The 11582-nt window shown below is 51.8% G+C and overlaps 1 protein-coding gene across 1 annotated transcript; it reads left to right on the forward strand.

Annotated features, from left to right (window-relative positions):
* Positions 1 to 627: 627 nt before the first annotated feature.
* On the forward strand, positions 628 to 9507 carry TLX3 (T cell leukemia homeobox 3; the record flags this gene model as incomplete). Its single annotated transcript, XM_083349810.1, has 3 exons — positions 628 to 1048; positions 2785 to 3028; positions 9297 to 9507. 3 exons carry the CDS (start codon positions 628 to 630, stop codon positions 9505 to 9507), a joined length of 876 nt encoding a protein of 291 aa, XP_083205936.1.
* Between the last annotated feature and the right edge of the window lie 2075 nt (positions 9508 to 11582).

The following is an 11582-nucleotide window of genomic DNA, read 5'->3' on the forward strand; positions in this document are numbered from 1 at the left end:
AGGTGGATCCCCAATTAATCCCACCGCGGTGGGTGGCTCGGAGGGGTGGGGGTGGGGATGGGGGGGCGGGGCTCAACATCACCAGCCTGGAATTCTGCTCAACTCGCCTCTTGGTTAATGATCCTGGAGAATGGGAGGGAGGGAGCAGCTCGTCTCGTAATTGCAAAGGTTTGTTCAATTTCATCTGGCTAATTTCGAAAGACAACCGTCGCAGATGCGCATTGCAATATCCGCCCCACATTAGCTTAGCTAATAAATTTGACCTATTGTGCGTTTGTTAAAATGATGTCACCATGGAACAGTCCCTAAGCTCCTATTCCAATGAATTAGGCCTTTATTGAAACCCGGGAGCCAATGGGAGGAGAGAGGCTTGTTTGTTGTGGCCAATGGCAGCTGTCGGAGAGAAATTAGAAGCAGAAACTCAAGGTTTGGTTCAAAAAAGATGACACAGAGCCTGTCGGGCTGGACCACTCTTGGCAAAGTTTCAGTGTGACATCTATACAAACCGGGACCTTACATGGATCTACTGTAAAAAAAGGAAGGGAGCGTTTTTATAGGGGAAATCTTGCCTGGGTTTTTTTTCCTCCCCTCTCCCCCCGATTGAGCCAATATTTCTATTCACCAAGGATGGATCAGCCAACGAACACGCAGACACCGCATCAACACGAACCCATCAGCTTCGGGATTGATCAGATTTTAAATAGTTCTGATCAGGAGACCCCTTCCCAGCCCGCCCCCCGAGGATCAGACGGCGGCACCAATTACCTGGGCAGTCCCGTGAGCAGCAGAAGCAGCGCCCCGTACCCTTCCCTCCCCGGCGCCTTTGCTGGCATCGGGGCTCCCTTCGAAGACTCGGGATCTTACAGTGTGAATCTCAGCTTGGCTCCATCTGGCGTGATCCGGGTGCCAGCGCACAGACCCATCCCTGGGGCAGTGCCACCTCCAATTTCTAGTGCCATTCCAGCCATGCCAGCTGTACCCAGCCTTGGCAGCCTCAACTTCCCTTGGATGGAGAGTAGCAGGCGGTTCGTCAAAGACAGATTCACAGGTAAGCGGCGGCGGCGGCGGCCGGGCTGGCGAGCGCTCTCAGATAGTGACGCTGGTCGGCCGGTGAGGTTGGGTCTCCAGAACGGCGTGCGAGAGAAATTGGCTCGGCTTCATCGCATTCTTTCTCCAGCGGAGAAAAGAGCGAACGGTTTTTTAAAAAGCCGAAACAATATATATATATAGGTGTGGGATGTTACGGTAGGAAAAATTTGGCCGACCCGGCCATTCTGCCGGCTTTTCTATTATTATTTTTTTCTTCTTCTTTTCACTCCCCCCTGGCAGACTGCTTAGCATATCCAGGCGTGAAAGTGTGATACAGGATCTATTTGGGTGGTCCTGTTTCAGGACGACAAAAGGGATCTCTTGAGTCCTTCCAGAGAGATCGAAATGATCTTTCTTTCCTTCCCCCTCCCCCTAAACCAATGTGATCCAGGGAGAAAAATCTTAAATCTGGCTGTTCACAGAATAAGAAAACCTCGAGACGGTTTTCTTCGGGCCGGTGAATTGAAATCGCAAGTGTAGGAAGTGCAAAGGAAGGCGAGTAAATAAATGGCTGTGTCTAATCCGATTACAGCATTAGTACGAGAGATGGAAGAGGACGATAAAGAGAACAAAAGAAATTTGTGAAGATTTAAGTGCTTCCAATGAAAACAGGATTGAGCCAATTAGGGCGAGGTAAGCAGAGGGTTAAGCGGATAAGGTTAGTCTCACCTTGCAAAGCGGCTAATCAAACCGCAAGTTGTGAGTGTGCTGTGTCACTTCAACACAATTTATATTTGTGGGTAAAAGGGAGAAACGTTTCAGCGGGTGCCTAAAAGTTACTATCAGTAACTTTCCTGGTGTATATTTTTCCAAGGAGAAAATATACGGGAAATCCCTAAATACTTATGACTTTTTTTATTCAGAAGAAATATGTACAGCAGCTGGGATAGATTTGTAGGCACGTTTAGAATTACTGGGTCGGTTTTTCGCTGCAAGGCCAACGGTTTTCTTTCCTCGGCAATGTACTTTATATTCCGAGGGGTGCGACCCCAGGAAACAAACGAAACCAGAACAAAGCAGGCAAAAGGCGACGAGGTGGCCTTCTTTCCCCCTTCCGGAGGCCGGTGAGCAGCACTTCTCCGTCTCAAGGTGGCCCCCTCGGCGTTCCCCATTGCCCAAAAACCGACGTTTGGCTTTGCCCTTTGAGCTTTATATTTTTCTTCCAAAAACGGATCTCTTTTTCTTTTCATATTCCCCCGGTTCTTCTGAGGCACAGCCCCCCCTCCCGCCACGCACACCTTCTTCCATATTGTAGGTTTTTAATCGATCCGGAATCGCTTCGCTTCCCTCCCCACAGCAACGCCAGGAGGGCTGACACGAGGGGCGGGACAAGCCACCCCTTTCGCCCCCCCCCCCAGCACATGGGGCCGGTGAGGGCGGGGGAAGACTGTCACCTGCCCCCAAGCATCCAGCCCCCCCCTCTCCCCGTCCAGCCCAAGACTCTGGCCTCGGGCGCTGAGGTCTGCGGGGGGGGGGGCTTTCCGAGAGGCTGCTCCGGGTCGCTGCCCGAGTCCACGCCTCGCCAGAGTCTCTTAAGGCCCGGGGAGAAAGCAGCGAGCGACCCCCCCCCCCCCCCGCTCCAGCGGCTACAGGTTTAAGGGCCCCGCTTAGGCCGGCGCCACTCTCGGCTTCCCCAACCGGGCGCCCGTCGGCTCTCGGCTCCCTTGGCTGACTCGGTCCCGCTTTCTGCCTTAGCGGCGGCGGCGCTCACGCCCTTCACGGTGACGCGGAGGATCGGGCACCCCTACCAGAACCGCACTCCGCCCAAGCGCAAGAAGCCGCGCACCTCCTTCTCGCGGGTGCAGATCTGCGAGCTGGAAAAGCGTTTCCACCGGCAGAAGTACCTGGCCTCGGCCGAGAGGGCGGCGCTGGCGAAGTCGCTCAAGATGACCGACGCCCAAGTCAAGACCTGGTTTCAGAACCGCAGGACCAAGTGGCGGTGAGTCCCGCGGACGCGAGGCTGGGTCTGGGAACGGGGGTGGGGGGTGGGGGGTGTCTACCGGGCGGGGGTCGCTGAGCAGGGGAAGCGGGTTGGGCTTTATTTTATTTTATTTTATTTTTTTATTTTAATTCCATTTATATCCCGCCCTTCTCCAAAGACTCAGGGTGGCTTACAAGCTTAGCAGTAGCCTTCATTCTATGTATATGCCTGCTTATTAGGGCTTTCATACACCCCCCCAAGCGGCATTATTACAAAGTCAGCTTAATTGCCCCCAACAATCTGGGTCCTCATTTTACCTACCTCGGAAGGATGGAAGGCTGAGTCAACCTTGAGCCTGGTGGGATGCGAACCTGCACTAATTGCAGGCAGCTGGTGTTACTTAAGGAGGCATTGTCGGGGTTCCTCCTCCTTTCCCCTCCCTTCGCAATCCTTGCAGGGCGCTGTGTAGAGGCGAAACAAGGCCCGCAACCTTTTGTGAACTCTTTAGGCCTGGCCCAATGGCCCACTCTTTTTAGGCCATCCCGCTTGGGAACCGGGATTTGCCTTTGCCGCCGCCTCCTCCTCCTCCTCCTCCTCCTTCTCCTCCTCCTCCTCCTCCTCGCATCGGACCCTCGGAACGTAGTGGCCTAAAACCCGGCTTGGCCGGAAAGACGCCTGGCAGACGCTGAGCAAAGGACCGCCTCGGTACAACGACCGCTTAAACAACGACCGGTTTGGCTCTTCGGGGATAGAGGCGGACGAACCGCGAAAACTTCAATCTAAACCACATTCACAGAAACCACGGCTTACCGCGCCGAGTCCGCGAGTCACGGAAAACATTTCTCTTGGGATACCCTCAAGCCGGGTGCCCGGAATCCCCAAGGCCCGTCCCGCCACCTTCTTTCCTCGCTGGGGCTTTGAGGGAGGCGGGCATCTTTTTTTTTTTAAAAAAATAGCACCCCGGGAAGAGGCTTCTGGAAACCAGGGCGAGGCTGAGCCAAGAACGGGCGCGGACGTTTGCGGGCCCAGATGCGGGTTGGCCCCCTCGGCGGGCAGCGAAAGCCCGTTTGCCTTTCGATTGAGGGCGAAAGGTTCGCGGCTCCAATCGCTAAACCGGATCCTCAAGCGCAGGGCATATAATGCCAGGTTGCCCTCCGGGGTTAGTGTTGGTTTTTCAAGGCTTGGAGAGGCTCAGAAGGGGAAGTTAAAGGAGGAAGAACGAGAAGAAGGCGTTCGCACGTGATGCTCAGTCCAGTTATTGAATCTGACCCATAAAAATTTCACCGTAGGAAATTTATCCAGTGTTAAACCACCGAGCAAGCTTGGCAAACGGGGCAGATGCGGTAGCGGGGTCCGGAGCCGCTTCGGTGGAGCGCGCAGTGTCGAGGCTAAAACGGAGATCAGCGAGCCTAGCCAACGCCGAATTTCAACTCCCGGCCGAGAACGGACCTTCCCTAACATTTAGCGGGCCTCTCCTGAATCTGAGACAGAACAGAGCTGCCGTTGTCCGTTTTGTGGGCCCGGAGGCCTGGCTTGCCGTGGGGGCGCTGGGAGGCTGGGGTCACGAGGAAAGCGGGCAAAAGGATCTGGCTGGCTCCTCTGCCAAGTCGGGACCAGCTCTGGCTTCTCGCAGGGCCTGCGCGGGTGGTGGCCCCGAATGTCTTTCCTGACTTAATCCGGCTCCCTCGGTTCTTCTCCGCGACCTCCAGCGAGCGTGGATCGGAGAACGCAGAAGCCGCGCGAACGACACGCGAGGCGAGTGGAGCGGCGTTCCTGTCCACCCACCGTTTTTTCAACCCGTTTCCTCCAAAGGCCAAGGAGGGGGAGGCAAGCCTGGCCCCTACCCTACCCAGCGTTGCCAATTCCCAGTTGGCCAACCCCCAGCTTGACGATGATGATGGTGATGATAATAGTAACAACAACAACAACAACATCCTGCGACGGTACCTTTAACACCATTAAACAACAAACACCTCGGGTTATCGGGAAGGACTCGCTAGGTGGATAAAAATGCCGAACCCAGTTTAAATATCCGGCTTGACTGAGCGACGGATCATGGTAACGATTAATGAATAAATTTAATTTATCTGCCGCCCAACTGGCAGCGACTTTCCCCAAACCCATGAAAATGTAGAGCAGTGTCTTCGGCTATTGTTCCTCGGCTGGAAGGCTCCGGTGCCGGAATGGAGTTGAAAAACATCTTTTCCCGAGGTTTCAGCAAGTCCAGTCCCAGGCGAAACCCGCGGATTTCACGATTTCGCGGCGTTTGACTTCGAGGGCTCAGATTTCCAATGTGTCTTCTCCAGAGCGAGAGGGGCCCCCAGTTTACAGGGAGTGGGGGTGGTCTGGATCCATCCCCCCCCATGGCCTTTTTGCCGAGTCTGCTGCGTGGTCTCCGCAAACAGCAAGTCTCCGGTTCAGTCGCAAAGCCTCGGCCGCCGCCCTTTCTGTTTCTGTTTTGTTTTGTTTTGTACTACCGTACGGGACCGTCAGGTAAATAGGCTGCCTTGGAAAATAGCAGCTGACAGGGAAAATCCTCTCTCCGTGTTTCGGCTGAAATCTCGGGTGAAGTTAAAACCCAAGACGCCAAAGAAGGATAAAACGGGCGCATGCGAATTGTTGTCGTCGCATTAGTATCAGCATTAAAATACTAATAATACAATATTATCACTTTCCCCTTATGCTAAGATTTTCTTTAATAATAAAGTCAATGCTAATGCCGTTAAGCTCTACTAATGCGGCTTGCGATATACTTACGCCTCGTTTCTTTCGATGCCTGTTTTAATCGACCTGCCCCAATTCCCAGGCTGAAGGGCCCCTCCGAGCCACGGGGACTTTTGCGGGGACGGCCCCGGGGGGGGTGTCTTTCCACTCAGAACCTGCTGGCCGGATCCGAGCTGTTAGAATCCAGTTCGCGGGTTTCCACAGAATCCGCTTCTTAGGTTCCGGAGCTTTTCTTTTGTTTTTCTTTTTCCACGATTTTTGAGTTTGCTTTTTCCTACACCTGTATGTGTATGCTGGTTTTTTTTTTAAAATTTTTTCCCTGTTCTGAATTTGCTTTTCTTCTTGCAGACGTTGCATTACCAGACTAGGGAACGCCATCAGTGCTCTCCCCTGAGAAGTAGGGTTGGTGGCTGCTTATACGGAGCAGTTTGCCCTGCCAAGCTTTCCGGCAGGGTATTATGTCCGCGCCCGTGAGGCGTGCGTGTGTGCATTTTATTCGATTTACAAAGCCGTCTACTCGCAAATGCGTTTGGGTACCCATATCGGTTTCACTAACTTACAGAATCCGAGGCCAGGGACACCCATTTTAGTTCGGCTTAAGCAACTGGCAGGCTTCAGGCTCGGAAGGGTAGCGATGGGTGTTCCGTGCGTGTATCTGTAGTGTCAGGAAAGGGCCCTTGGCTCAGAAAAAGTGCAAGGCGCTCAAAGATGGTAGGCCAAAGCCGGAAATCAGGCCAGCCTTCCTCCGGCCGCCGTCGGAACTCGACCCGAAAAATGGGCGTTAGCAGCCAGGGCCCAAGTGACACTACCTGCCAGGGGAGAATTAATTACAAGGACTCGCTTATGACCTTTTAGAAATAAGGGGAGAAGAAGCATTCAGATAATGGTTAGTTCCCGCATCATTTGTCAGCAACGATTCTCACGACCGGCCAACCCTCTCTGCGAGTCTCCGTTCAGATTTCAGAAAGTTGCAGGGGAGGGGGGGGGAATGGTCGATCGCTTGCTTGGCCTGGTTGAGAATCGGAAGGGGAAAAAAAACCGCGTTCTCTCTCGAAAAACCAGTTTGCCCGCGTCCCACTTTCGGTGGTTCTATTTTCCGACTTCGTTGTCTTCTACGTAACCCTTGTTTAATTTTGGTCCAGCTTCTGGTCTGCCTTTGGAAAAAAATCTGCTTTACCCTCCGGTTTAATTTTTTGGCAGAGGCAGGCATTTTTTTGGCGAATTCGGCCAGGCTGGCGCAACGGTGGGGAGGAGGTTAAGAACGGAGTGAGTCGCCAGGGAGCCTCGAAGCGGCTATGCCGCCCCCCCCCTCTTTGCCCAGCGCTATCAGCAACTGTGCCTAGCAAAGGGAACAGCCCATCTCCAAGTAAATATGCACGCTTGTCTTGCATGACCCCGATCCTCAAATCGTTTGTTTGTCTCTGATGGCAGAAAAATGGTTTTTATTATTATTATTATTATTATTATTATTATTATTATTATTATTATTATTATTATTATTAATAATAATAATAATAATAATAATAATAATAATAATAATAATAATAATAATAATAATAAAACATGAACCTCAGTCAACTGAACATTCAAATTGACTGGCACTAATGACTGACACGGGTTGCTGCCAGCATCCTAGGTATCAACCAGGTATCTCCTTAAAATGTAAGATGTTCCGAGTAGTGCAGTTTTTTTGTACCTTTGCTATTATTAATTACATTATTATTATTATTATTATTATTATTATTATTATTATTATTATTATTATTATTATTATTATTATTATCTCTCGCCTTTGTGAGCCCTGTGAGGAAACAAGGCGAATACGATGCAGCTGCATTCCCATAAAATTCCCATAAAATTCAAGCTCCCATGCAGTCCCAGTCTTCGTTGTTTTGATCCGGGACGGAACTTTGCTGGGAGCTGACAGCAGGATTCTCGGGGCCAGGAGGCTTTTAAGGCTGGATTCGAAAACCGCGTTTTTGTCTTCATTTTCCTATGTATTTATGTACGCACAACAAACAAACGCACACAACCCTTTTAGGGCTTAAGCGTGCGTCGCACGACGGGCAACAATTAAAACGTGATCAAATGAAAAAGGGATCGAAGAAAGCAATTGCCTTTCCCTGCCCCTCTCCCCTCCTAATCAATCCTCTGATTGGATTCTCTGATTTTAAAACCCTACGCCATTTGTCTGGGACGCTGTGCCTCAGTTTCCCCTCCCAAAATTACCTTGGGAAATATTCTGGAAAAGGGAGGCGCTTCCGAAGTACAGAAATCTGGGGAATCCAGACTATTTTTTTTTAAGTGGGGGAAAGAAGAGTGTTAGGTTTTTGATTTCCATTTTTTTCCCGGCGTGAGGGGGGGGGGGAGAAGAACAAGATCGGACCGGGAGGGAGGGTCAACGCACCAACCACGAAACCTCACAAAGGACGGTGGCGGACGACCCCGTCGATTTTGTTCCCCGGCCTTTCGGGAAAGGGAGAAAAAGCGGACGATCTCAGCAACCGCGACGTTTGTGCTTCTCGGTCGCGGAAGAGCCCTTGGTCACTTTTGAAGTTTTAATAGGGCCAGGAATAAAATGCTCACTATTTCGAAAAACAAAAAAACAAAAAACAAAAACGGGGTTCGCACATAATAGCTAACTGAACCTTGGTTTATTAAACCCCTTTTGATTATTCTGCTTCGTTTATTCAGTGTCCTTCTTTCGCACGACGCTCTGATCCATAAAATACCTAAATTCTCCGGGCTGGTTTGATACGATCACAGCCGAAAGCCAACAAATCGCTCCCGACAAGTTTCTCTAATGCTTAACCGGGCGGTGCTTTCATCAACCTTAATCGCCTTGAACTATAAAATCCTCGCGTAGGCCGGATTGGCATAAAATGCAAAAGTAATAATAATAAATAAAAATAAACAATAAAAATAAATAAATCCGGGCTGTCTTTCCAATCGCGCGAAAACGACCCAATCCTCTCCCCTACCACCAGGCGGAGCTCCCGGGGGTCGGTACTACGAGGGTCCCTGCGGCTGTGTACCCCTTTTTCGATTCAGTCCCACTGACCTAATGAGAAGTCCTCGACTACCTCCCGGGGGGGGGTCGTCTGTGTGTGTGTGTGTGTGTGTGTGTGTGTGAGAGAGAGAGAGAGAGAGAGAGAGAGAGAGAGAAAGAAAGAAAGAAAGAAAGAAAGAAAGAAAGAAAGAAAGAAAGAAAGAAAGAAAGAAAGAAAGAAAGAAAGAAAGAAAGAAAGAAAGAAAGAAAGAAAGAAAACTTTCTCGTTCTACCAATCTTGAGTTTTCCCCTTCTTTGGCTGGCTTCCTCCTCCTCCTCCTCCTCCTCCTCCTCGATTTCGACTGACCCCTTGGAACTTCCCCAGACCCTCCTCCCTACTATGGGTCCCAGCGCTGGCCGGGCCCTTTGATCCGATGGATGCTGGGGGCGGAACGGGGGGGGCGCCAGTTGGAGACCGGGCCCAGGGAGGGAGGGCGCAAGGCGGGCGGGCGGGCGGGCGAGGGGCCTCCGGGGCGGGCGAGCCTGATCCCTCCCTGTGTTTGGCGTCCGCAGGAGGCAGACGGCGGAGGAGCGGGAAGCCGAGCGGCAACAGGCGAGCCGGCTGATGTTGCAGCTTCAGCACGACGCCTTCCAGAAGTCGCTCAACGAGTCGATCCAGCCCGACCCGCTTTGCCTGCACAACTCCTCGCTCTTCGCGCTCCAGAACCTCCAGCCTTGGGAAGACGAAAGCGCCAAGATCCCCCCCGTCACGTCCTTGGTGTAAAGAGGGTCGTCCGGGCGGAGGGCCCCCCCCCGGGGAGGAGAGACAGGCGGCCCTGCCCTCCGCCTCGCCCGGCCTGACCCGAACCGCGACGGAACGTGTGAACGGAGGGGGGGAGAGGGGCGCCTCGAGGAAGGGGTAGGCCGCAAGCCACGCCGCGTCTCGCGCACGCGCGCCGTCTCGCTGCCCGGCTGGGCTCGGACCCGGGCGGCTGCCGGGATTGTCAGGCCTGGGACGCTTCTCTCGGCCTCCGCCCTCCGCCCTCCGGCACTTTGGACGGAGCCCGGCCGCTGCGGCTCCTTCCGGCTCCAGACTTCCCCGACGGCCAGAGCGAACTTCTCCCAGGTTGGTGAAGGAAGGGAGCCGAGAGCTCCGCTTGACGCCCGACGCTCTCCCGTCGAGGAACTACTTGGCCGTCGGACCTTTGCCCCGAGCTGGGGAGGAGGCTTTAGGCTGCTCGAGAAGAAGAAAGCGGAGACGCCTGGCTTCTCTTTCTCCGGTTTGGTGGGGACGGGAGGTTAAATGTGGCGGGAAGACTTCGCTGCAAAGTCGCATTTTCACCCAAGGATTCTGGGGGTGCCCCCGCCTCGCCTCGCCTCGCCTGCCAGTCCTGTCGCTTATGGTCCGTTCGGGGGGGGGGTGTGGAAGCTAAGAAGGAATAGAGTCACCTTTTTAAAATTATTATTGTTATTATGATTTGTAAGAAATGTTAATAATTTAATTTATTTATCCACCAAGTTGCCGAGCACTGTTAATATGGAGGCAGGGGGAGAGAAAGACTGGATCTTAGTCATTTATAAGGAGGCCAGAACAAACAGGAAACGAAGTGTGTGTTTGCGTGAGTGCTGTGTGTGTGTGTGTGTGTGTGTGTGTGCGCGCGCGGGGGGGGCACTTTTTGGCCAAGGCAGGCCTTTACCTTGGATGGTCAATCATCTGGCTATCCTGCCCTCTGGAAATCACTCTGCAAAGGAATATATATATATATATTTATTACATTAAGGACAAACCTACTGCAGTGAAAAAGCAAGCCACCCCCAGCTGTTCCCCAAGCAAACCCTGTCAGTAATTTATTCAACATTGTAATAAGGGCTCCCCTTTCAAAGAAACCCCAGCCTCTCTCTCTGGCAGGAAAATGAACATTAATGTGGAGTGGGGTGGTTGAGGGGGATGAAAGATGGGAAGGAAGGAGGGAGGGAAGGAAGGAAGGAAAAGGAAGGAAGGAAAAAAGGAAGGGAGTGGGGGGAAAAGAAAAAAAATGGTTTAAAAGTATCCTTGGCATGCTACAATGCCCATTGTCCCAAATCCATTACAAAGAAAGCGCCTTATGTTTCATAATACTAATAATTATACTGATAATTAAAACAAATACTAAGGAAAGTTGGGGTTGATCCAGACCATGTATAATACTTTGTACTTGCTGAAATGTGTAAATAAATGTTTTCTTTAAAAATGTTCCTGGTCTGAGCTGTGATGAATAAAGACATGAGGAAGCTACATCTGAGGGCCTCCATAGGTTTTGGACTTGGACTCCCATCAGCCTCAGCCACCATGGCAAATAGCAAAGGACTATGGGAGGTGCCGGACCAAAATGTTTGGAGTGCAGCCACTTCCCCTTTCTTACCAACCAGGGCCACGTTTTACCATTGGTGGTGATGGTTCCAGGTAATGGTAGCTGGAGTTCATCAATGCATAGAAAGCCTATCCTTGATTCTGCTGCAATTGGCAGCCACTATCCACCACCTACATGGCGTGTGCTTAGAGCAGGGGTCTTCAAACTTGGCCCCTTTGAGACTTGTGGACTTCAACTCCCAGAATTCCTCAGCCAGGCAAAATGACATCAGAGGAAACTGATGGGATGCTCAGTTCCCATTGTGTCATCTGGACCTTCTACTATAGAATCGCTGAATGAAAAGGGCCTTCATTTTCAACCCAACAGTCTGGCTTGCGGTAACCAACAATCTCGCCTGCGTTAGTATTACTGGGAAATGAGTAAAGGCTGAGAATGGGCGAATATTCATTTTTACAGCCCTTGAAGGGTCCCATGGAGCTCAATGTAGCTCTGGCTTCACAGCATCCCG

This window comes from Vipera ursinii (assembly GCF_947247035.1).
Source record: "Vipera ursinii genome assembly, chromosome: 1".
In the NCBI taxonomy this organism is placed as follows: domain Eukaryota; kingdom Metazoa; phylum Chordata; class Lepidosauria; order Squamata; family Viperidae; genus Vipera; species Vipera ursinii.